Source organism: Phyllostomus discolor, chromosome 2 (assembly GCF_004126475.2).
Source record: "Phyllostomus discolor isolate MPI-MPIP mPhyDis1 chromosome 2, mPhyDis1.pri.v3, whole genome shotgun sequence".
In the NCBI taxonomy this organism is placed as follows: domain Eukaryota; kingdom Metazoa; phylum Chordata; class Mammalia; order Chiroptera; family Phyllostomidae; genus Phyllostomus; species Phyllostomus discolor.
Genome location: NC_040904.2, coordinates 44615112 through 44637740, shown reverse-complemented (window position 1 = coordinate 44637740; position 22629 = coordinate 44615112). Strand labels below are relative to the sequence as shown.

At 59.1% G+C, this 22629-nt stretch overlaps 1 protein-coding gene across 3 annotated transcripts; it reads right to left on the bottom strand.

Annotated features, from left to right (window-relative positions):
* Positions 1-2412: 2412 nt before the first annotated feature.
* EPHB3 (EPH receptor B3) lies at positions 2413-21909 on the bottom strand. Of its 3 annotated transcripts, XM_028503450.2 has the most exons (16): positions 21291-21898; positions 12930-12994; positions 11171-11843; positions 8710-8865; positions 7592-7942; positions 7303-7427; positions 6959-7118; positions 6771-6879; positions 6328-6380; positions 5251-5373; positions 4883-5130; positions 4195-4410; positions 3934-4083; positions 3651-3844; positions 3393-3548; positions 2413-3277 (listed from the first exon to the last, which is right to left on the bottom strand). In XM_028503450.2, exons 1-16 carry the CDS (start codon positions 21391-21393, stop codon positions 3169-3171), a joined length of 2991 nt encoding a protein of 996 aa, XP_028359251.1. In that variant the 5' UTR covers positions 21394-21898; the 3' UTR covers positions 2413-3168. The 3 variants fall into 3 exon arrangements, with proteins under 3 accessions (XP_028359251.1, XP_035873688.1, XP_035873687.1); XM_036017795.1 differs by having other exon boundaries at positions 3393-3844; positions 21291-21909; XM_036017794.1 differs by having other exon boundaries at positions 3934-4410; positions 21291-21903.
* Between the last annotated feature and the right edge of the window lie 720 nt (positions 21910-22629).

Genomic DNA, 22629 nt, shown 5'->3' with positions numbered 1-22629 from the left:
GGGCAGATTAAGACCTCACTTCCCTTCACTCCTTATCTGCCTCCAGGAAAGCCAGGCCCCTCCTGAGTAGCCTCATTCTTCCTCTGCAGTAACCATGACCTGCCCCTCCCTGCACCCCTGCTCAGGGGTCTCAGGACTCACCCCAGCCTTCTCAGATGAGACACAGGTTGCTGGGTTGGTTAAGCTGCCCAGGTAGGAATGCACTGGGGAGAGGCACTTTCAAGGAAGAGGATGGCTTTTGTCCTTCCTCCTTTGCATCCCTTCCCCCCATCTCTTAGGGTGTGTGGGTTGGGAGGTGGGGCTAGGGAGGGTCTAGGAACTGAAGACTTGTGAACCTGAGTAAGGGAGGTGACCTGGGGACATGGTGTGGGTGTGGCTTTGGTAACTGTAGTGTGCCCCTGCCTGCTGTTTGCGTGTATGAAGGAAAGGAGGTGTGCATGCAGAGGCGTCCAGGCAATCCGGACACGCGTGGAGGGAGGGAGGTGCAATGTGCTGCCCAGGCACATCCAACAGAGTACCAAATGCACCCCGGATTTCTGGGTTCAAGAGGTCCCTCGAAATCTTCGGCCTGGGGTGCACACCAAGTGTCCCTTGGTCATTGCAGCCCCCAGTTCCCACTACTCTGGCGCTCCAAGTCCAAGACCCTGCCCTTCCTGCGGACCCAGTAGGGGGCGACGTCTTACCTCTTCCGGCAGAGCCCCCATTCCATACTCCCGCTAATACAGTTAGAGTGACGGAATAGGGCAGTGAGAGGGGCCACGGACCCTCCCCTGTGTGGGAGCCTGAGGAGTAGGAAGTGGATGCTTGAGCCGGAGATTGGAGAGCTCCCTCCCCTTTATCTGAATCCTCTTCAGGGGGAATGTGGCGCAGGGTGTGCCGGACGCCACTCAGGACTGTGTCCCCTCCCCCAGTGGCCTGTGACACCTCGTGCCGTTGACAGCTCTGGCGCCTAGGCCCAAGGCGACCTCGGGCCCCGGCAACGTTCGCCGACCCCCGCCCTCCGCAGAGTCCCCAGCCGGGGCCTCGCAGAGGAGCTCCATCCCCACCCCCGCCCCTTGGTGGGGACGCGGTGGGCCAGAGCTTTGCGGGGCGCCCCTCCCCCGGGCCAGCTACTGCAGCGCGGCACTGGGCTCCGTGGGGGGAATACTAAGGAGCGGGCGCGGTCTCAGCGCAGCGGAGGGGCTGGAGCGGCCCAGGGAGCTTGCGCCGCGCTCCCACCGCCCGGGTCCCTGTTCCCCTGCCAGGCAGCCGGCGGCAGCGCGCAGAACGAAACTCAACCTCCCACTCCCGCGCCTCTGCCCTCCCGGTTCGGGTCTCCGGACCTAAAGGAGCTGTCCCAGGACTCCGGGCCTGAAGCCCCGTCAGCCCCTAGCAACCACCCCCATTTAGAATTCCTCAACCGCTCGGCTAGCCTGGAAGCATCCCAGAAATGTGAGGGGCCTCAATACATGAACCCGGAGAGCTAGGAGGCTTTGTCCACGCCCTTCCCCCCATGGGCCCAGTCAACTACCCTCTAATTTAGGCCTCGTAGATACCTTGGAAACCTGTTCCATGTCACGCAAGGGGTTGTTGCTGCCCAAGGGCCCTTCCTGACACTGGAAAAACGACTGCACCTGCGCCCCCTACCTCTCTTCAGCATCCAAAGGGTCTCTGGGCGCCTCCGGGGCTTTCTCCCTGGACATTTACAGAAGCTGTTTCCCGACCCTCTCCCTGGCTCTTGCTATTTACCCTCTGAACCTTTCTAGTGTGCAGGCAGTCTTTGGGTGGGGGCCCCAGGCCCAGGCCTCATGGGTTCGAGACTCTGACTTCGGGCAAGTTATTTAACATCTCCCTTTCCTCCTCTGTAAAAAGGAGATAAAAATACTTCCCTCCCTGGCTGGGTTGTTGTGAGATTAAATAAGATCCATGTAGAAATTGAGCAAGCATTTTAGCCCAATGCCTGGAGCGTAGTAGCATGGCAAAGACTAGCCACACCTCTGGGCCAATGTCTGGTGAAAGGAGCTGGCCTCTGCATCTGAACTCCAGTGGGCTCTCCGCCCCTTGGCCCTCAGCCATGTGACCCTGGGAGCCGACCAACCCTCTCTACCCTCAGCTCCCTCAGAAGCAATGGGTGTGAAAGGATGCTGCCTGGAACATACCGTCCGGACTCAAGGGTCCACCCCTCCGCCCAGGAAGGCTGGGCCCTGGAGGAAGCTCCGGGGTAGTGTGTGCTCTCCTGTCGTCACCCCACTGCCAAGAAGTTAGACGCACTGACACTACAGCAAAAAAGGAGGCAAGTCGAGCCCGGAGAGGCCTGGATCTGGCCTCCCAGTGGCTCCAGGGAATTCTGAAGGGCTGACCACCAGGGACTGTGAACTCCAGGGCGCCAGGGCATCCTGCCTCGGGAGCAGAACGAGAAGGAGCAAGAGAATAGTCTTATTGCCTTTATTCCACTGACGGCCCAGCTGGCCCCGCTGCAGGGCACAGGGCCGAGCCTTTACACACTCACCCACGCTCTCTGTGCAGGCCAGCGCGTGCACACACACAAACACACTCACACACATCATATCTCTGGCTCTGAGAGTCAGTCTCTGGGGGGCAAGGGCTGCTCCTCAGCCTGCCCCTGCCTGCCCTTTTATGACAGCACCAAGGGTGGGGGCGGGGCAGGGCCCTCAGCCCCCCAGAACAAGTCCCTGTGCAAACTGGAGGCGCCAGTTGGCTCTGGAGTGGGGGTGTCACATTTCCCCATTCCTGGAGTCCCCTCCTCCAGTTCCTGAGGGAGGGACTGCTCTCCACCTACCTGGGGGGCCACACCCCTGCCAGGGCTGGGCCCTATTGAACCCAGGCTTATCTCCCACCTGCCCCTGCCGGGACCTCCGGCACTGAAGAACAGTTGAGTCTGAGGTGGTGGGGGTCTCCCACTGGAGAGCAGGAAGGCCTGGGCACCCGAGGGGCCTGAGGCGGGGTCATCACCCCTCTCCTAATCCATCTTCAATATGAAGAGGTGTTGGGCACAATTTCTGGGGAGGGAGCACAGGCCTGGAGGAGAAGTCCCAGCTTGGGCCCTCCCCAAACTTTCATCTTCTGGGCCACAGCCTAAGGCCAGGCATCCAAAAGTCCAACAGTCCAGCTGACTGGTCAGAGTCCCTGTGTGGTCCTTGGGGGGTGCAACCCCGTGGGAGCTGGGTGTCAGACCTGCACGGGCAGTGTCTGGTTCATCTGCAGCCGCATGTCCTGGATACTGCTGAGGATCTTCTTCTGGTGGCCAGCCAAGGTGACTCCGATCCGGAGCAGGTCTCTGCAGATGGGCCAAGGGCAGGCTCAGTCTCTCCCCTCCTGCCCACCACCCCGGGCCCAGCCCAGCTCAGAAACCCCTGCCCGGCCTGGCCCTGCCCAGTCCAAGGCGCACTTACTCTGCGGTCATCTGAGCTACCAGGTCAAAGGATGCAAACCCTGCACTGACGAAGCTCTCTTTGTACCGCCCCATCTTAATGGCGTCCAGCCAGTCACCCACTGTCGTGAAGGTTGTGTAATCCGGGACTGTGCGGTCCAGGAGGGGCTGTGACATGCTGTGGGAGAAGAAGGGGACCTGGTGAGTCCTGATGTTAGGGGAAGAAGGGGGAGGGCTGCTGGCTTGAGAGCAGGGTAAGAACAGGTGCAGAGGTACTGACCCAGACTGGGCGCTGGCAATGACCTTGAGGCTGGCAGCATTGCGGATAAGTTTGTCCAGGGTGTTGACAATCTGGGAGAACTTGGGCCTGAGGTTCCGGTCCCGCACCCAGCAGTCCAGCATGAGCTGGTGCAGCGCTGTGGGGCAGTCCATGGGTGGGGGCAGCCGGTAGTCCTGCTCCACAGCGTTGATGACCTGAGCCGAAAGCAGGGAAACGTGGAGTGAGCAACCACTCTGCTCCCCAGCCAGCTCCCGTCCCTCTCGACCACTCTGGCCCCACTCACATCCTGGTTGCTCATGTCCCAGTAGGGTCGCTCTCCATAGCTCATGACCTCCCACATGACAATTCCGTAGCTCCAGACATCGCTGGCAGAGGTGAACTTCCGATAGGCTATGGCCTCTGGAGCAGTCCAGCGGATGGGGATCTTTCCACCCTGGTGGGGGGCGCACATGCCCTTCACCCTATGACTCCGGGCTAGTCCCCAGCCCTGAGCCCCTGCCTGGTTGGCCCCGCCCCCAGTCTCCCTCCCGGCTGCTTCCTGTACCAGGGAGCTGGTGTAGGTAGGATCAGAGGGATCATCCTCAAGGAAGCGGGAGAGGCCAAAGTCTGAGACTTTGCAGACCAGGTTGCTGTTGACAAGGATGTTGCGGGCAGCCAGGTCTCGGTGCACGTAGTTCATCTCGGACAGGTATTTCATGCCAGCAGCAATGCCCCGCAACATGCCCACCAGCTGGATGACGGTGAACTGTCCATCGTTGAGCTGGAGACAATGAGCAAGTTCAGGCAGACCCATCCCCTCCCTCCTGGCCCAGGGCCTGCCCAAGGCCTGCTTGCCCACCCTCTCCAAGTCCTCCAAGGCTGTGCGTTGAGTATCCCTGTGACCACGCCCAGAGGGCACTAAGGGTAAGGAAGCTGCCCTACTCTGTGACAGGCATCTGTATACAACATCTCCGTTAATCCCGGTGAGTAACCAAACAAAACTTTCCACTTCCATTTTGCAGCCAAGGCAGCTCGACTTGGAGGCTGAGCAAAGCCTGAGGTCATGCAGGCAGTGGGGGCAGAGTCAGGATGAGAACCCTGGTCTCCCTGGCTCTGAAGGCCCCACACCATGCCACCCTAATAAACACTTATGGACTTGAGAACAGGGTCTGTGTGGCCCGTGGGAGGGGCTGGCTTCCTCGGCCCAGCTCTCCCGGGCAGGGGAGCGGTGAGGGGTTGGGGCTGGCTCCTACCCGGAGGAAAGAGTCCAGGGCGCAGTTCTCCATGAACTCGGTGAGGATCATGACCGGCCGACTTTTGGTGACCACGCCCTCCAGCCGGATTATGTTGGGGTGGTCAAACTGACCCATGATGGAGGCCTCGCTTAGGAAGTCCCGCCGCTGCCTCTCGGTGTAGCCCACTTTCAGCGTCTTGATGGCCACAAACACCTCCCTGCGGCCAGGCTGTTTCAGCCGACCCCGGCACACTTCCCCGAACTCCCCTGCAGGGAGCAGGGCACAGGGTGTAAGTCATTTCTGGCATAGCTCACACACGCAGCCCCCCTCTGGGGCAACGCCCCCTCCCCCAACCTCTCTTCCCCCTCGTGCCCCTGGGCACTCACCAGCTCCAATCACTTCCTCGATCTTGACGCAGGACACGTCGATCTCCTTGGCAAACTCCCGCACGGCCTCATTAGGGTCCTCGTAGGTGAACGGGTCAATGTAAACCTTCATTCCGGGGGCGACTAGAGAAAGAGAAGGCGGGCCCACGCTTCAGGCTGGGGATGGCGAGGAGACTCATCAGCCTGCACCCGCAGGCTGTCACCCCTAGTGGGACCACAGGCTGTGACCTCCCTGCTAAGCCAGCTCCACAGTCCTCTCTGTTGAAGCCACAACTGCCCCCTCCTCCCCTCTCCCCTCCTCCGCTCCCCTCCCCTCCATGAGAACTGGTGTCCATAATGATCGTGGGATTCTCCTAGGGTTCTTCTTTCACCTGCATCTCTCATCATGTCAAAACCTCTCCCAGATCTGCCCCTCCCCTTACTCACACCGCCCCTGACCTCGGTCAGGCCTTCAGCGCCCCAACTACTCCAACGGCCTCCCAGCAGGGCGCTCTGCCTCTGGACCGTTCCCACCAATCTACCTGCATACCTGTCTTCCTCAAACAATAGTTTCATTATGTTACTCCTCAGCTTGCGAGCCTTTCCCATTACCTACGGTGGAGTCAAGTCCCAACTCCTCTGCCTGCCTCTCACGACCCTCCGAGGACTGGCTGCAAGTACCTGGCCCTGCTCCCCGGCAGCTGTCAGACCAGTCTTCTCACTGCCCCCACAGTTGGGCACTCTCCCCACCCCACCCACTACCTTCCAGGGGCTCCTGTAGCCAGGAGGGCTCTCTCTGTATCCTGTTCAGAGGCAGGCCACCTCCTCCAGGAAGCCTTCCTCCTGTCTGAACTCTTAGTGCCCTTTATGACAGGAACACCCAGCTTAACACTTAATTGTTTTCTCACTGCTTCCTGTGTACATGCATCTTGTCTTTTTCACAGGACTCAACTGCCTTGGAGGACAGGGGTCACATCTCATTCATCTCTGAGGCTGGCAGGAATAAGGTAGGGGCTCAGGAAATGGCACTGATTGGAAGCAGGAGGAGGCATCTCCAAGGCTTGTGGGGACCAAGGGAGCTTAAGGAGTCAAACTCACTGTATTGCTGCAGCTTCTCCGTGTATTCTGAATCAGAGCCATGCCGCTGCTTCCTGGAGGGGGGGAGGGGGAGGCCTGAGACAACTCCCACAGCAACCCTTGTTCGGGGGGCCCTAGGGCACACAGGAGGGGTAGCGTGCCGAGGGGATGGACCAGTGCTTGGCTGCTAGGTTGGCGGTTACAGCAGCCACTGGATCTTGGGGCAAGGGGCTCAGTGGACTTGGTCCACTCGGCCAGTAGCTTCAGTGGACGCAGAGGGAACAGGATATGGATGTGGGCATGGACATGGAACAGAGAGGACCCTTCCAGCAAGGAGAGCCGGGACCCAGGGAGGCTGTGGCTCTGCGTTTGACACGGGCAATGATTCACCTATGCGTGTACGCGCTGGGGTGCTAACGGGAAGCTCTCGTCGGCCATGGGAGTAAACGTGGGCCCGGGAGTACCTGAGACAGACAACAGCGATGACCACGACAGCCACCACGAAGACGAGCCCAGCCGTGGCAGAACCCACGATGAGGGGAAGCTGCTCCTGGAGCTGCTGGGCACTGGAGCCTGGAGACAGAGAGGGCCCTGGTGAGTGGAGGGAGGGAGAGTGGGGGCTGGGGCACAGACGGGCACGGAGGGCACGCACCTCTCTCGCTCGTGGTCTCAAACTCAGCGGGGCGGCTGTACTGCCCATAGCCAGCAACAGTGCGGGCACGGACCTGCACCACGTAGCGGGCGTCGGGCCGCAGCCCGTCCAGCTGCACCGAGTTCTTCTGGCTGGTCACGGTGGAGGCGATGCCTTCACTCTGCAACACCAGCAGGGATTCCACAGGCGTCTCAGTGGGCCCTGAGGCCAATCGCCCCCTGCCCACCGCCAGGCCCACCCCCTGGCTCCCTCAGGACCCAAGGCCTTACTCCCAAGGGCCCTTGACACTATCTGGGGATAATCTTCTCATCCCAAGGCCTCCTCCTGCCCCTTGAGTCTCTGACCTTCTCAAAGTACTTCATCTCATAGTCTAGGATGACGCCGTTGGGCCGCTCGGGGGGTGCCCAGGACAGTGTCAGGCTGCTGCCTGAGCTGCTGTGCAGGTGGAGTGTAGGCACTTCAGATGGGGCTGGGGGAAGAGTGGGCGGCTCACCACGGGCTCCTTGGGCCCTGGCACCCTTCCCAAGGACCCAGTTCCCGTGGTCCCCTGGTGGCCCACTGGCAGGCCCTGGGAAGCCTCAGCTCTGTGCAGGAAGATGACCCCGGCCCTACCCTCCCGGGTCCCCTCCTCACCAGCCTGGTTGGTGGTAATATTCACAGCCGCATAGCGAGGGGGCAGAGGGCTCTTGCCCGAGACACCATTGACTGCCTGCACCTCAAAGGTGTAGCGCGTGTGGGCCAGCAGATGGCTGATGTGGACCCGGCGCTCTGTCAGGCCCAGCTGCCGAGGCACAAATTCCACGTTGTCGTCACAGCGTGAGCAGGTCGAGGCCCCCCCGGCCCCGGGGCCCCCATGGCACTTCTTGCAGATGACATTGTACAGGAGGTCATCCCGACCCCCCAGGTCCCGGGGCTCGCTCCACTCCAGGACCAGCGAGGTCTCATTCACATTGGAGATCACACCCCGGGGTGGAGATGGCACAGCTGTGGAGAAGGAGGAGGGAAAAGGCCGTGAGTGAGGGGCTCTAGGACCACCCTGCTGCCCAGAGTCCCTGCACATTCCAACCTGCTTCCCACCTCCTTGCCCCTGCCTCTGCTTTAGTAAGCAGAGTTCCTTTCCTATACTTCTTTACTGGGCAGACTCCTATTTAGTCTTCAAGGTTCAACTTGAAGTGTCACCTCCTCTTGGAAGCCTTCCTCGTTCATCCTCTCCCTGTCTTCTGCACTCCCATAACACAACTCCTGGGCATCCCTCCAGCCCAGCACTCAGCACAGTATGTGGCCATTATCTGTTTTCATGTCTGTCCCTCCCATCAGGCTGTGTTTTAGGCAGTGACTATATCGGATTCTCCTCCACCTCCCTGGTGCCTGGTACAATGCCTGACACACGAAAGGCCAGAGCAGAGGGAGAGCGGGACGCCAGGCTGCCCGAGGGATGTGAGGTCCCCTCTGTGGTTGGAGCTGAGCGAAGAGAGCAGAAGTTCTACACAGAGGGAGGTGGACTAGAGGCCCAGCCAGTTCCTGATGCTCAGGAGCTAGTAGGTGCTCATGAAGTGTTAACGGAAGGGCTGAGCCAGCCCACCTGAACTCTATTGAGCTCAGGGCCAGCCATCTCCTAGCTGTGCCATGTTGAGCACCACCTCTGACCTCCTGAGCCTGGAGATACTCATCGTGACTGTTTGCGCCCTCCGAGGCTGGCCTGCAGAGGCGAGGCCTGGAGCCAGGGAGCGGGAGGATGCGCGTTCACTCACTGGTACAGGCACTGTCTGCAGAGTCCGAATCGGCACGGTAGAAGTTATTGTGGCAGGTGCAGATGCTGGCGGCCGGCGAGGTGGTACGGCTGTTGGGGGGGCAGGGGAGACAGGGCCCCTCTCCCTGCTTCGCCTTGTAGCTCCCAGGGGGGCAGGCTGTGGGCAAGAACAGGAGGGTCATGCTCACCTCCCTTCCCTGCAGAAACCAATCCTCCACACCGCCGTGAGAATCTGGCCCTTCCCCAGCAGGTCTTGGCCCCTCCACCTCCTAGACTGTGGGGGCCATGCTGCTATTGCCTAACTCCAGCTGCAGCTACAAAAGGCCCTTTTGCCCTGTGGAAATCCCACGTCAGCGGATTCCTCCCCAGTGCTGCCCCCTCACCTGGGGCCTCACTGATGAAGACTTCAGCCTCGACAGCCTGGACTTGTCAAGGCCGGGAAAAGAGAAGAGGAGGAAGAGGTGGAAGATGGGAAGAGACCACTATCGAACTGGCTGCACCCTATACCCCGCCTGGGTGCCTCGCTCCTCTCTGGAGCTCAGGGAAAATCAAGGGACCCTCAGGGACACACCAGGACAGGCTGGAGATGGGGCTTCTGAGTCTCACAGCCAACCTCTCTCCCCACCCTCCAGGAGCAGGGCGGCAGCTTCTTTCTGCTCTTGGGCAGGGGTGGGTGCTGAGGGGTGAGAAAAGGAAAGAAAGAAAGCAGGCAGGAAAGCTGGGGTCACCTGGAGTTCAGAGGCCTCAAAGCATCTACAAGGGGATCCCCAGGCTTCAAAGAGAGCCCAGAGCTGGATGCCCGAACATCAGTTCTCTGCCCTCTCTCCTGCCCTCTACCATCTATACTAGGGCCCCGGACCTGGGCTCTGTATGTTCCCCAGATCTAGCACGGCCATAAAATTTATTATTCAAACTGGAATATTTTGAGAATGAAAGGGGTCACTAGTAATAATCATGTTAGGACAATGGGCATGAACTAGAAGGGCCTTGGACACACTAAAGCGTGTGGTCACCCTATCCACAAATGACTACATCCGGGGAGGTCATCCAGAGTGTGGAATGCCCAGAGTTGGGGCTATATCTTTCTCTGGGGTTTACTCTCCCCTCCCTAAGGTGATATTCCATCCAAGCTCTTTAGAGCCAGTGGGGGAGGGGGCAGAGGCCAGGCCAGCCTGGTTGCTATGGGAACCAGCATGCATTTCCTGCCAGGGACCTGCAGAGTGTTAGCCCCTCTTCAGGCTGTCAGGCTCATCACCCCCACCCCCTTTCTCCACTTAGGAAGAGGAAGTCTGGGGGCAGGTTCCCAAAGAGAAGTGAGAGGGGCCTGGCAAGGCGCTCTTCACCTTCTCAGGACAACACCCAACCCCGCCTCAGAGATGGCTTGGGGCCGCCAACCCCCTTGCGCTTTGGGCTATGCTTAGAGCTAGCTGCCACCCCACAAAGCTACAGGCTTCAAGTGCCAGGGGACAGTATTGGGCAGAGGCGACAAAAGACGAGGCCCGAGACATCCTGTCCTGCGTGACAGATCACTGGCCCAGGCTTCAGGCCCAGTTCCTGCAATCCCAGCTGTGAGGCCTCAAGTGCAGAGCCTCTTGGAGACTCAGTTTCCTTCTTGGCAAAATAGGGGACATAACTGGACTGGCCTTACAAAGTGGTGGTGAGCCTCAAATAAGAGAAGTTGACTACATAAGTCTCAGCAAGCCACAGGGCAAAAGCCTCTTAGGCTCCTGTGTGGGAGGTAAGGACAAACGATGCCTGATCGCCACGCATCCCAAGGCTCTGAGAGTCACAGCTGAGCTCCCGCAGAGCTGGTGCGCACCATGCGCCAGGCACTGCTCCAAGGCTTCACATGCCTCCGCTCACTCGAGCCCCACCACATCGCCACGAAGAAATCATTACTGTCCCCTTTCTGCATATGAGGAAACCGAGGTTCGAGAGTTAAGTAATTCGCCCACGTTCTCACAGGTGCTACGAGGCAGAGGCAGGACTCGGATTTCAGGGACTGACCCCTGTCTACCGTGCATAAATAATGCCTTTCACAGAGCTGATAAGACCCCAAGGTGAAAGGGCCGAGCACGGGGTGCCCACAGCCTCCGCTCCCACAGCTGTACTCCCAGGGTGAGGCACGCCCTTGGGCAGGGACAAGCAGGCACTCTGCCCGCCTCCTGAGTCTGACCAGGTTCCCGGGGCACCTCCTTGTCAAGGATTCTCCACATCTCCCTTCCTCTCTTTAGGTTCATTATTTTCTCTTTTTATGCCTGTATCTCCCCATATTTTTTCTCATCTCCCTCCTTGCATGACATTCTCTGCACCTGATACCCCTCTTCCCTTTCCAGCCCCCACCCCAGACCGGACGCCAGACTACCTTGTCTGGCAGGTAGGGGGCAGCAGACAGGGGGCAATAGGCGGCTGTGGCCCAAGCCCTTCCCTCCCTCACCCCCCCAAGGCCGGTCCCCACTCACGACGGCACTGGGACTCCTTGGCAGCTGGCTCATGGCCGGAGGCACAGGTGCAGGCACCCACAGGCACCATCCACTCCCCGTCACCGTTGCAGTACAGCTTGAGTGGCACCGACACCTCTACAGCATTAGCGATACAGGTGCCGGGGGCAATGACCAGTGAGGTGGGCTCGGCCCCCGTGAGGGTCTCGGGGAAGAGGGCGAAGCCTGCGGTGGTGGATGCACACTTCTTATAGAAGGCACGCACAGAGATGAGCGACATGCAGGCACCCTGGTCCTGGAAGGCCAAGTAGAAGCCAGCCTTGGACAGCTGCCCGAAGCTGCGCACCTTGGTGTTGACACGGCCAGAATCGAGCCTCGAGAAGCTCTCATCGGGGGCGATGGTGTCCACCTTCACATAGGGATTCTCCATCCAGAAGGGGGAGGAGGCCGAGGCCACATCGCTGTCAGCCTCGTAGTAGAAGAGGTTGAAGGTCTCCTTGCAGGAGCCAGGGATGTTGGGGATGCTGTTGCAGTCACGAACAGTGAACTTGAGCTCCACGTAGACCCGCTGCACATCCCGCCGCCAGATAAACCCCGTGCGAAGCCAGTTGTTCTGGTTTGACTCGCGCACGTTGCACACCTGGTACGTGCGGATGGGGTTCATGGCCTCGTCGTAGCCACTCACTTCTTCCCACTGTGCACGGACGGAGTGAAAAGACGGAGTGAGCACCAACGTTTGCCAAGTGCTTACCAGACGACCCGATCTGCTGTGTTTACTTCGCAGATATGCTTCTGCGGTGTAGCAGCTGAACACACAGACGATCTGTGCTCACATCCCAGCTCTCGGCTGGCTGTGTAACTGCGGACAAGTCGCTCAGCCTCCCTCTGCCTCCACTTCCCCATCTGTGACATGGCGTGAATGAAGATGTACAGGGAATAAATGACTTTAAAGGAATAAAGCACTCAGGGCACTTGATAAGTACCATGTGAGGATTGCCCCTAATGTTTATTATCTTCGTGCTTTAGTTTCATTGTCTCTAAAAAAAGGCTGACTGGAAGTAAATGAGGCTGTGAGGAAGTCACACATGTAATGGGCTTGTAACAGTGCCTGATAGAGAGTAAGCATGCAATCCAATCGGCTATTACGTTTATCCTTTACAGCAACCTCACAGGAAGGTGAATCTGTCGTCCCCACTCCAGAGAAAAGGAAGTCGGGGCTCGGGAAGGCAGGGACTTGTCCAAGCGCTCACAGTCAGCCTCGGTGCTCCAGAGCTTAGTGCAGTTGTGGAGGCCAACTAGGGAGGCTAATTAGAAGGGTTCAGAGATGTCGGGACTACAGGATTTTAAGTCAAGAAATGGAGGCCCAGAAACAAACTGCCTCGCTCAAGGTCACAGAGCGAGTTAGAGATCTGGACCCAAGGTTTCCTGGTTCCCAAGCCAGTGCCCCTCCCAGGGGTCCAGGAAGGAAGGAGGCAGGGTGGACACGCCAAGGGCTGTCAGGCCAGAGAGGGGCAGGACGGGCTGCAGACAGGCTGAGGGGTGGGCAGGAATGGGACAGAGATGACGTGTGTAGGAGGGGGACAGAGGCAGGTTGAAGGGTGAGAGATAAAAATACCACAGAGATGGGCGTCAGGCACAGAAGGCAGGTGACAGGTGGAAAGGATGGGGGTGCTGCAGGAGTTGAAACTGACAGGCAGCGAGAGAGGCGGCCTTTCTCCAGCCCTGGGAAGGCGAGGAGGGTGGGTGCTGGAGAAGCGAGTGGTGAGGAAAGAAGTCTTACCCCGCTTTCTGGATGAGATGTCCACGCCAACTCAGACGTCACCCATTTTGTGTCCATAAGGGTCTCTGCGGGAGCAACAGAAGAAAAAAGATCAGGGGCCACGCTGAGGGTGAGAAGAAAGGTCACCCAGCAACGGCCAGAACACCGGAGACCAATTCCTGCCAGGCACCACCCTCCCCCTCCCCCAAGTCCCCCAGCCCACAGCTCCCCTGCCCTGGAGAAGACTCTGCAGCCATCTCCAGAGATGTCACCGCCCCAGAGGTGGCAGCTCAGGCCAGCTGAGAATGGGTGTCTGCTGCTGACCCCAGGCCTGGGTTAATGAGGCAAGAGCCAGGGCCGGTTCGCACACCTACGGCCTCTGCTAATCTCCACACAAAGGGGCCAGCAGAGCCTTTATGCTGGAACAAAGGCCCGTGTGCTTCAGACCCTGCTGCCCAGGCCTCCCTGGACTCCATTCCCAACGCAAAGGCCCAGCCCCACACACCCTGCCCCGAGGAAGGGGAGGGCAGTTAGAGGTCAGAGCCCACTCCGCCCCAGCCTCCCACTCAGCCACCTCGGGGGGACGGGGCAGGAACGCTCTCTGAGGGTAGGAAGGGGGCCACCAAGACCCAGCTCCCTGAGAGCTACTGCAGTTCTTCCTACAACCTTTAGATAAAGGTACTGTTGGCGTATCCCTTTTGCAGATGAGAAAACCGAAGCTCAGATAAATATATGGTCTAAGGTAGAACTGCTAGGGCTCATGATGAAGGCTTGAGAGGCAGCTCAAACGCAGGTCTGACTCCACAACTAACCCCTTAAAACCACGGCATGCTCCCTGCAATATGGCCCTCTGTAAAAGAGAAACAGAGAAAGCCTGGACAGCTGCTGTGTATCCTCTAAGTCTCAACCAAGTTGGTCGCCTCCTCCAGGAAGCCTTCCCTGACCCCTAAGACAGTATTAGAAGCCTTCCTTTGTGCATCCAGGGCCAGGGGCTTTGTCACAGGACCAGTCCTTTTCTGAGTTGCAGTGTCTTGTCTGCTTCCCCTTGCTCAGCCACAGGAGGAGCCCATTAATGTTGCTGACATATACCTGCTCTCCTCAGAACCTGGTTCTGGGTTCTGACTAAACAACTCTGCTGACAGTGTGACCCCAAGATCAGATCTAGGGGCAAGAAAGAGGGAACGGAAGTGCCAACTCCTTTCTTGAGGGGAAGGCGGGACAGCCAGCCACCCTCCCCTCCCCTCTCAGCTGGAATAGGGCACAGTCACCCCAGAACTTCTGGAGGCCTTTATACCAACAGCAGAGCAGGCTGAGGGTACCCAGAGGGGAAAGGCCCACACCCCACAGGTTCCAGGCTTGTGGCCTTCGCTGGTTTCCTGCGGTCTGGGTCTGAGCTGAGATGGTGAAGGAGGCCGTTGTGGACCCAGTCTCTCAAGTGAGGCAGTAGGGGCAGCAGGGCAGCAGCCAGTCCCTGCGGTGCTGGTCCCTGGAGGGCGGGCTGCAGGGTGAGCTCTCCCAGACTCAAAGTCGTCGTCGTCGGTGGCCTGACAGGCCCCTCTGGCAGACAGACAGACAGACAGATGCAGACATTGGGCGGGGGTGGGGGTACGGACCGGAGGGAAGAAGAGACCGGGAAGAAGCAGGGGCCCAGAGACAGGCAGGGAAAGGGGCTGGCGGGTGGAGCAGGGGCCTCGTAGAGGCGGATGGTGGGCGGCTCCGAGCAGGAGGGATGTGCAGAGGCGGCAGGCGAGGACCAGACAGCTGGGATGGCCGACGGCGCATTACAAAAGACAGTGAGATGGAGAGACAAGGAGGCCCAAGGAGACAGAGGCAGAGAGGGAGGTTGCCAAGCGGCCTCTACCCCAGCCAGCAGCCCGATGTAGTCCTGTCCCAGGGAGCCGGGCCAGCCCAGCCCAAAGCACCCCTCCCCCAGCCAGCCAGCCAGTCCGCCTGCTTGTCTGCCCGCTGCCCGCCACCCGCCCGCGCTGCTCCCTCGGCTGCCTCCCTCCTCCCTCGCCCTCACTTCCTTCTGCTCGGCCTGTGCCAAACCCATCTGGAACTGTTTAAACCCAAATATTCAGCCCCCTCCCCCCTCCAGCCAGATTCCTCCACAGTTTAAAACAAGCCCTGCGCTGGCTCTGAGGGAGGGGAGGGGAGTGGGGGACGGTGGGAGGAGGGGGGCGGGCAGGAGAAAGGGGGAGGCTCTTCATTTCTGTTTAATTTCTGGGGAGCGAGAGAGGGAGGGAGGGGATCGGCCCTTGGCCATCGCTCAGCCTTGGCCATCGCTCAATCTCGGCACATTTTTCCCATTAATGAGGAGAGGACTTGGATTTCGAGTCCTGTGTGCCTGAGGAAGGGCTCCGGTCACCCTGATGGGGAGGGGGCTGGCTCTCTGGGGGAGGGGAGGGGTCTGTTCCCTTCGGCAAACAATCCCAGCCTCTGGAAGGGTGTGAGTGGAAGGGAGGGGGACAGAACCCCCGTCTGTTGGGAGGGAGAGTCCCAACCCAGCAGAGCCCACCTTTTTTTCTGCTCCGTGTGTGGTGTGGGTGTGTGCGCTGGGGCTGGGGCAAAGGATATGAGGTACGGCGGATAAAGACAAAAGAAAAGTGAGTGAGCAGTCTCCAAACGCCCAGCTGTTGCCTGCACCCGACCCTCCTCTGTTCCACCATGTCGTTGCTGGAGGGAGACCACAGGGCAGCTGGCCACTCCCAGATACAGGGCTGGGTCAGCGAGGGAACACCGAAGGCCCCCCAAAAGCAGGCAGGGAAGTGGATCCCAGGCCTGCAGACATTCTGGGACTAGGCCTTCAGATGCTTAGAAGTGAGGCACTACCGCTTTCAAACTTCCGCAGGGCGCCAGAGAACAGCCACGTGGCGGCCTCCCTGTGGCCTTCGCCTGTGCACAAACACACAGACGCACACGTTTTGTGCGGTTCTCGGGGGCTAGGCTCACTCCCCACCGCTGCGGCCGAGGAGTGACAAGTCAACACATACGGTGGACAAACACACGCAAAGCCGCAGCTGCCCACGGATGCACACACAGCTTCACACGCAGCCACGGTGGTCCATCTCCCAGATACACGGGGCGAGCACGTCGGCTTCCTCAGACACTCGCACACAGAACATCTTTCCTGGCCGCAGACCCAGACGCACTCACACTGTCCACATGGGTGCAGACTTCCTGACACCGGCGTCTGCAGAGGGACACACACCCAACATTCTCCCGACACACACCACTGCACACACAACTGCCAGTCACAGGCTCCAGTCTTGAGTGTGGGCAAGCTCAAACACAAACACCAGCTCTCCCGCACAGACTCTTACGTGGTCTTACACAGTCACACACACAGAGGCCCCCTGGCACTGAAACACGTGACAGGCGCGTACAGACACAACGTAAGTGTAAACATCTAGAGTTTGCGTAATGCCTCAGAGGTGCACCCTTCACGCACGTGCAACATACACACACACGCTGCATGGAAGGCCTCTCCATGGCAGGGGTTCGGAGGGGCCAGTGTCCACTAGGAGAGCAGCAGTACCTTGACTAGAGGTGCAGACGTGCTTCCCGCGCCCTGGCAGCAAAGGTCACAAGGCAGGGGGTGGGGCAGGGGCATGAAGATGATTCTGGGTGTGGCTGGGTGCAGCCTCCCCAGTGCAGCCTGTGGCCAAGGAGCAGGCCACTTCCCTGCCAGCACAATGGCACTGTCCCAAGGGCCCCTGAGCCTTTGGGGAGGGGGTGGCATCATGAAGAGATCTAGCCGCAGGACCTTTGAGCAACACTTACACACCTAAGTTGGGGGGTCCAACGCGAGAACAGGGCTTGTGTCTGACAGCCTCATTGGGCCATCCTGGTGAAGCAGCACCAGCTAGGAGCCTGCCACCAGCCCCGGCCAGCCCCACACTGCAAGGCCCCACAGCACCCACCCTGTGAACGGGTGTTGGTGAGACACAGGGAACCAAAAGTTCTAGAGAAAGAAGCAAGATGCCTCCTGGCCCAACTCCAGGCAATGGGGCTTTGAGGTGGTGGAAAAGGCCACGATGCACCACCCTGTGCAGGGGCAGGAGGACAGAGAGGCTGTGGCCTGGGCGAGAAGGTGCGTCCCAGAGCCCTGCCTGCAGAAAGGAAGAGCTGCACACCTCCCCTGAGTTGCACCCCCCCTCACACACAGAGGGTCCCCACCTCAGCCAACCAACTCCAGGGATCTGTCCCCAGTCTTCTCTTGTGAGGACCTAGGCATCTTGGGGTTCTCTGCCAGGGGACCTGGAGGGCCTAACTCACTCAGGGCCACCTTTCCCATCCATCTGCCCCCACCATGGTCCCCTGGCACTCAAGTCTTGGAGAGAGGGGTGTGGAGCATCTCAGAACAGAGAACACATTTTGTTTTTCATTCTTCTCCTCAGATCATGGGGGCTTATAATTAAATAAACCTGAGAGAGAGGAAAAGGGAGGAAAAAGCAAAGGGCAGGGAGCCCAGCTGCCTTGGTGCTCATCCATGCCCCTCACCCGAGTCCTGGCCCCACCGGCCTGTCACAAGGCTGGACAGACAGACAGCCCTTCCCAGGGATCTGGGTCACAGTGGGTCTGGCCAGGAGTCTGGGAACAGAAGACAACAAGAGACCTGGTGCCAGGGCAGCCCTTGGGGGCAAGAGGCCGCTCCCACCCCATCAGGTGTCCAGCTGTACCCAGGCTGCCTCCCCAGCACTCCCCTCCTCCAGTTGCCAATCCCGACAAACCAGTTTGACTCAGCACAACAGGCAGGGCTACAATTTTCAAACTATGCAGCCCTGGTGATTCAGCCTCTTCACGCTGTTTAATTAGTATAAGGCCGGGTGGCGGAGGCCTTGCCCATGGCAGCTTCAGCTTTCGCTCGCTGCCACCGAGGCCACAGAGGCGGCGGCAGCAGTTCTGTCTAAAGGGAAGGCAGTGACAAGCAAACTGGTTCCCTGAATACCTGCCACTGTCTCCCAGCAGGAGCTCTGAAGTGCTGGCTCATGACAAACAGGGACTGGGGCTGGGGGGGTGGGTGGGGGAGGGAAGCAGAGGCAACTCAAACAAGTGAGCCGGCCACAAAAATCCCAGGCCATTGTCCCGCTCAGTCACCACATATGCAGTAGTCAGTGGTCAGTGGTCAGTGCCGCAGCCTGAGAAAGGGCCGGACTCACGCACTGCCCCTGTTCCTCAGGAACCGGTTCCCCTGCGGCTGCAGCTCGGCTATCGTGGCTTGGCCAGGAGGGGGCCGGCGGCGGCTCCCACCTCACAACTGCTTTTCCATTTTCTCAACAGGGTCTGCCATTCCCAGCAGGGGCCTGCCCCCTCCTGTTTCAGGTGCAAGGACTCTGGTCCCAACAGCCCTCCTCATCCCACACCCCGGCCCCGGTCTGCTCTCCTACTGGGTCCCACTCCCATTCTTGTTCCTGAAAGGGAGGGTGGTCTCACTTGGGAGACTGGGGAACACTGCTGGAAAGGAGACCCAACAAGGTGGCCTTGTTTCCCTGTGTCTGTGGGTAAATCTGAGGGTAGTGTGTGTGTGTGTGTGTGTGTGTGGTGTGTGTGTGTGTGTGTGTGTGTGTCAGAGGTGGGGTAACCAGTCAGAGGGCAAGGGGTAGGGTATTTCTTCAACCAGGGAGCACAAGCAAGGGCTCTGGGTCCATCGTCATGGAAAACTAATACAATCCTTTGATACAGAGTTTTGCAGAAGCCCAGGTGTGCAGGGAGGGGAGAGCAATTGGGTGCTAGACAGTATCTAACGAGTGGGTCCACACGGGGCTGCATTCTCAGCTCACAGACCCTGAGCCTAAATATAACGACTGCGGGTGAAGGGAGCCAAGGTCTCCCCTAGGCCAAGGGCAAACCATATTCTGGCAAAGCTAAATGGAAGGCTAGAGCAAGGAGACTAGGTCCCCTGTCCAGAAAGCCTGAGGCACTGAAGAGATCTTCAGTGCTTGTCCCCTAGTCGCAGCCAGGACATCCAAGCCTACCCATCCCACCATCCAGCTCCATCCAGAATAGGGGTGGGGGACAGGCTGGAGTCAGGGACAGCTCTGCCCATCTCACCCCTTCCCTCCCAGAGCTAAAGGGGGAGGGAGGTGGGGTGACAACTTCTCCCTCCTCGGATGGATGACCTTCCCTCTCCCCATTATTCTGTCCTATAATCACTCTCCAGCAGGGGAAGGGCACAACTGTGAATTTTCACTTCTGATGTTCCCTAAGGAGCAAACCCTGGGATAATAATAATAACAGCTAATCCTGGAATAACAATGGCTATGTGCTCAGCACTCCACACACATTAAGGATTCAATCCTCACAACAGCCCTAGGAGGTGGGTACGATCCCATCCCATCCGACTGTGAGGGAGAACCGGAGGGTGGGTAGGGGTGCCGTCTAGGCTGTGATCAGTGCCTGCGGTATCTCTCTTTTTCCTTTCATTCTCTCACACACAAACCAAAGACCCTAAGGTCTGGGGTTGGCGGAAGGAACTGGTGAAAGCCACGCTTGGGAGGCACTGCTGCTTCCTAGGGGCACCCCACACTGGCCCGGCCTCTCAGCCGGAGAGCAGCCCCAGAGCCCACTTCACAGCTGACGGGGGAGGAGAGGAATGGGGCAGGGGCCACAGCTCACCAGGTTTTGGCCTCATAGTCAGCCCCTCCCTCTGCTCCCTGGTCTCCAGAGACCAGCTCCCAGCTAGGGCCTGCCTCAGAGGGCCTAGCAGATTGTGAGGGTTGAAAAGGAGGAGAGGAGGAAAAAAGACAGGGAGAAGCGGGAAGCCTCCTCAGGCAGTCCTAGCTCCACTGACCCAAACCACACCCCCACCCCATCCTGAGTATCAGCGCCCACTGTGCCCCACAGCAAGGGCCCTGGAGCCGGCACATGTAGCCCCATAAGTGTGTGTGCCTGTGTCGCCTCTCCTGGGCCGAGACGAGGACCTGGGAACTTCAACAGGCTCGCTGGCTCACACCCTTGAGGCAACCAACAACAAAGCCCGCACTGGCTTCTCATGCCAGCGATCCTATCACACACATGTGGATGAGTGTGCGCAAGTGTGGGCGCGACCTTGGTGTGTCTGTCTGAATTTGCATGTGTCCATCCGTGTGAATCGGTCTGTCAGCAACCAGAAGGTTCAGAGATAAAAGCAGTGGGGCGGGATGTGGGGGGGGGGGGGGGAAGCGCAGGGAGTACATAGGAACATTTTCTCCATGGACAAAATCAGAAAGTCCCAGAAGATACCTTTCTCTCAGAACTGTGGTTTTCTTTTTCCTTCCACCCTTTAACTTTACCCCCACTGTGAATGTAGGAACAGAAGTCGGGTTTGTTCTTAAACTAAGAAAGTGACTAGATCTGTTAAAGACATCAAAGTACTGCCTATATTCTAATTTCCCCCAAATTTTTTGTGGTGCCCTCTCTTCCACATTACAGGTCATTCTTTCCTCATTCCATAGCTTCACGTTTTTTTGGAACTGTGTGTGTGTGTGGTTTGTGTCCAGTGTCAGTTCCCCTGTCCTCCACAGGCTTGTGGCAAGTGGCAAGTGTGTGAGCTCTCCCTCCAGGGCGAACAACACTTGGGCTGTTCATCCAAGTACAGTCATTTGGAAGTTGGAGCCACCCTCTCAGCAGCAGTCTGGGCAGGTTTCACGGAACCATGGAGAAGCCCGGCCTTTTCCCACTGGCTAAATGGGTAAGGCACCGGGCTGCAGTGCTACCTGGGGCAAACCCCACCACCTCATGGGTTCGGTGGAGACCCGAGCACTCGGGGGTGTCCTGCTAGAAGGTGAAGGGGGATCCACAGAGCGGTGTGCAATGTCCACGCACACAGCACCTCGTGTGCAGCTGGCACTCGGTAAACCACAAACAATAACAGGCACCCGCCTCTCCACCCCCGCAGCCATTCCCCGACAAAGCGGGGTGCGTGCACTCATACTCATAATTATCTCCAACGGGCTCGAAACCAACGCCGGCCCCCAACCTGGGGAGTCCTGTGTTGCCCCCACCCGACACAACTCGGCAGCAGCTTCAGAATCTCCGCCTTGCCTGCGGGTCGCCCACACTTCCTCGCCTCCTGGAGGTACCGAAGGCCCCGCTTCTCCGCGGGGTACTCTCACAAAAGCGCATCGTGGGGCCAGGACTCTCGGGACGCTCACCCGAGTCAAACTGCCCGCGATCTCACAACCCGTGGACCACTGGTTTCGGAACAAGACGGGGCCTCGGAGGCGTCTCTGGGAGCATCCTCACCACCCAGTCCTCCAGCCCCTGGAGCAGGCGAAGGTGGGGAACCCTTCTCCGACGTACGCTCAGCCCGCACCGGACCACCCTGCGGGCTCTCTCTCCGGCCCACGCTAGGGAGACCAAGCACCTTAATCCGTGGAAGCGCACCCCGACGCTGCTCACCTTCCAGAGCATGACAGCAAGCAGGCAGCAGCAGTAGCAGCGGAGGGAGCAGCGGCAGGAGCCCGGGTGGCGGCAGTGGCGGTGGTGGGCGGGCTCGGGCCATGGCCAGGCGGGCTCCGAGAGCCGAGCCGGGCCGCGCCAAGCCGCGCCGGCAGGGCTGCGGACACCCGGGTGAAGGTCCGCTCGTCGGGCTGCGAGGAGAACTCGCGAACGGTGACAGAAAATCGAGCAAAGAGAGGGTGCAGTCGAGAAGAGCGATTCCGGGGCCGAGGCAACGCTCCGAGCCGGCGATGCTAGCAGGTCGATCCCGTGGGAATCTGAACGGACCGGTCCAAGAGGATCCGGGGCGCTGGAGAGCTCGGAAATGCAAGACTAGGGAAGGCCGACGGGGGTGAGAGGGAGCAAGCAGTGGTAGTTCGGGGTGCGCGGTAATCCGGAGGTGCGCTGCGGGCTCGACTTGGATCCGGGACTCCCGGCACTCAGGCCGTCGGAAGGCAAAGGACGGATCTTGCCGCGGCGCTCACGTACTCACTTCTGCGGTACCTAGAGCTGGCGCGGCCGCTCAGGGCGAGAGGGGCGGGAACGGCCCTCTGCCTGTTAAAGCTGAGGCCCGGCCTCTACTCACCGGTCGCCCACTCACAGACCATCAGCACGGCTGGTTCCGCCCTGACAGCTCCCTGTTGAAGTTCAATTGGCGGCGCCTCCACCAAGCCCATCCTCAAGGTCCCGACTGGGCGGGACCAAGGAAAAGATGAATTAGATTGGGCGGAGCAATACTGTCCATCACAGGGAAAACCCGCCTCCTGTCGCCCATTGGCGGTTAGTAAACCAGGAGCTGCTCTCTAGATACAGTGAACCCGGGGCGCCCCCCTGTGGCCTGTATATGCCCAGGGACGCCCCCACATGGCTGTCTTTTCCGCAGGCAAGTTCAGACCCTAAATTCAATTTAGGTCCCATCAGAAAGCACTCACCTCGACATACCCTGCGACCAGAGCCTTCTCACTCAGTCGTTCCTTCATTCACGCACTCAGCCGTGTATCTCATCCTTCTCTGAGCCAGACTCCAGTAACTGCTGGCGCTACAGCAATGGCTAAGGCAGAGCTTTGCATTCCCTTGGAGCTAGTTTAGTGGTGGAGGCAAGCATGAAGTCATCACAGCTGAGAGTAACAGGTATTATGAAGGAAAGACCGGGTTACTAGAGCACATGTGAGGGGCATGGCTCTGTCAGGTACTGAGAAAATGACATTCAAGCTGAATATGAATGATGAGTGGTAGGTGAAGTATGTGTGTTTGGGGAGTGGGGGGGGGGGGAGGGTTGATTCAGGCACAGCAAACACAC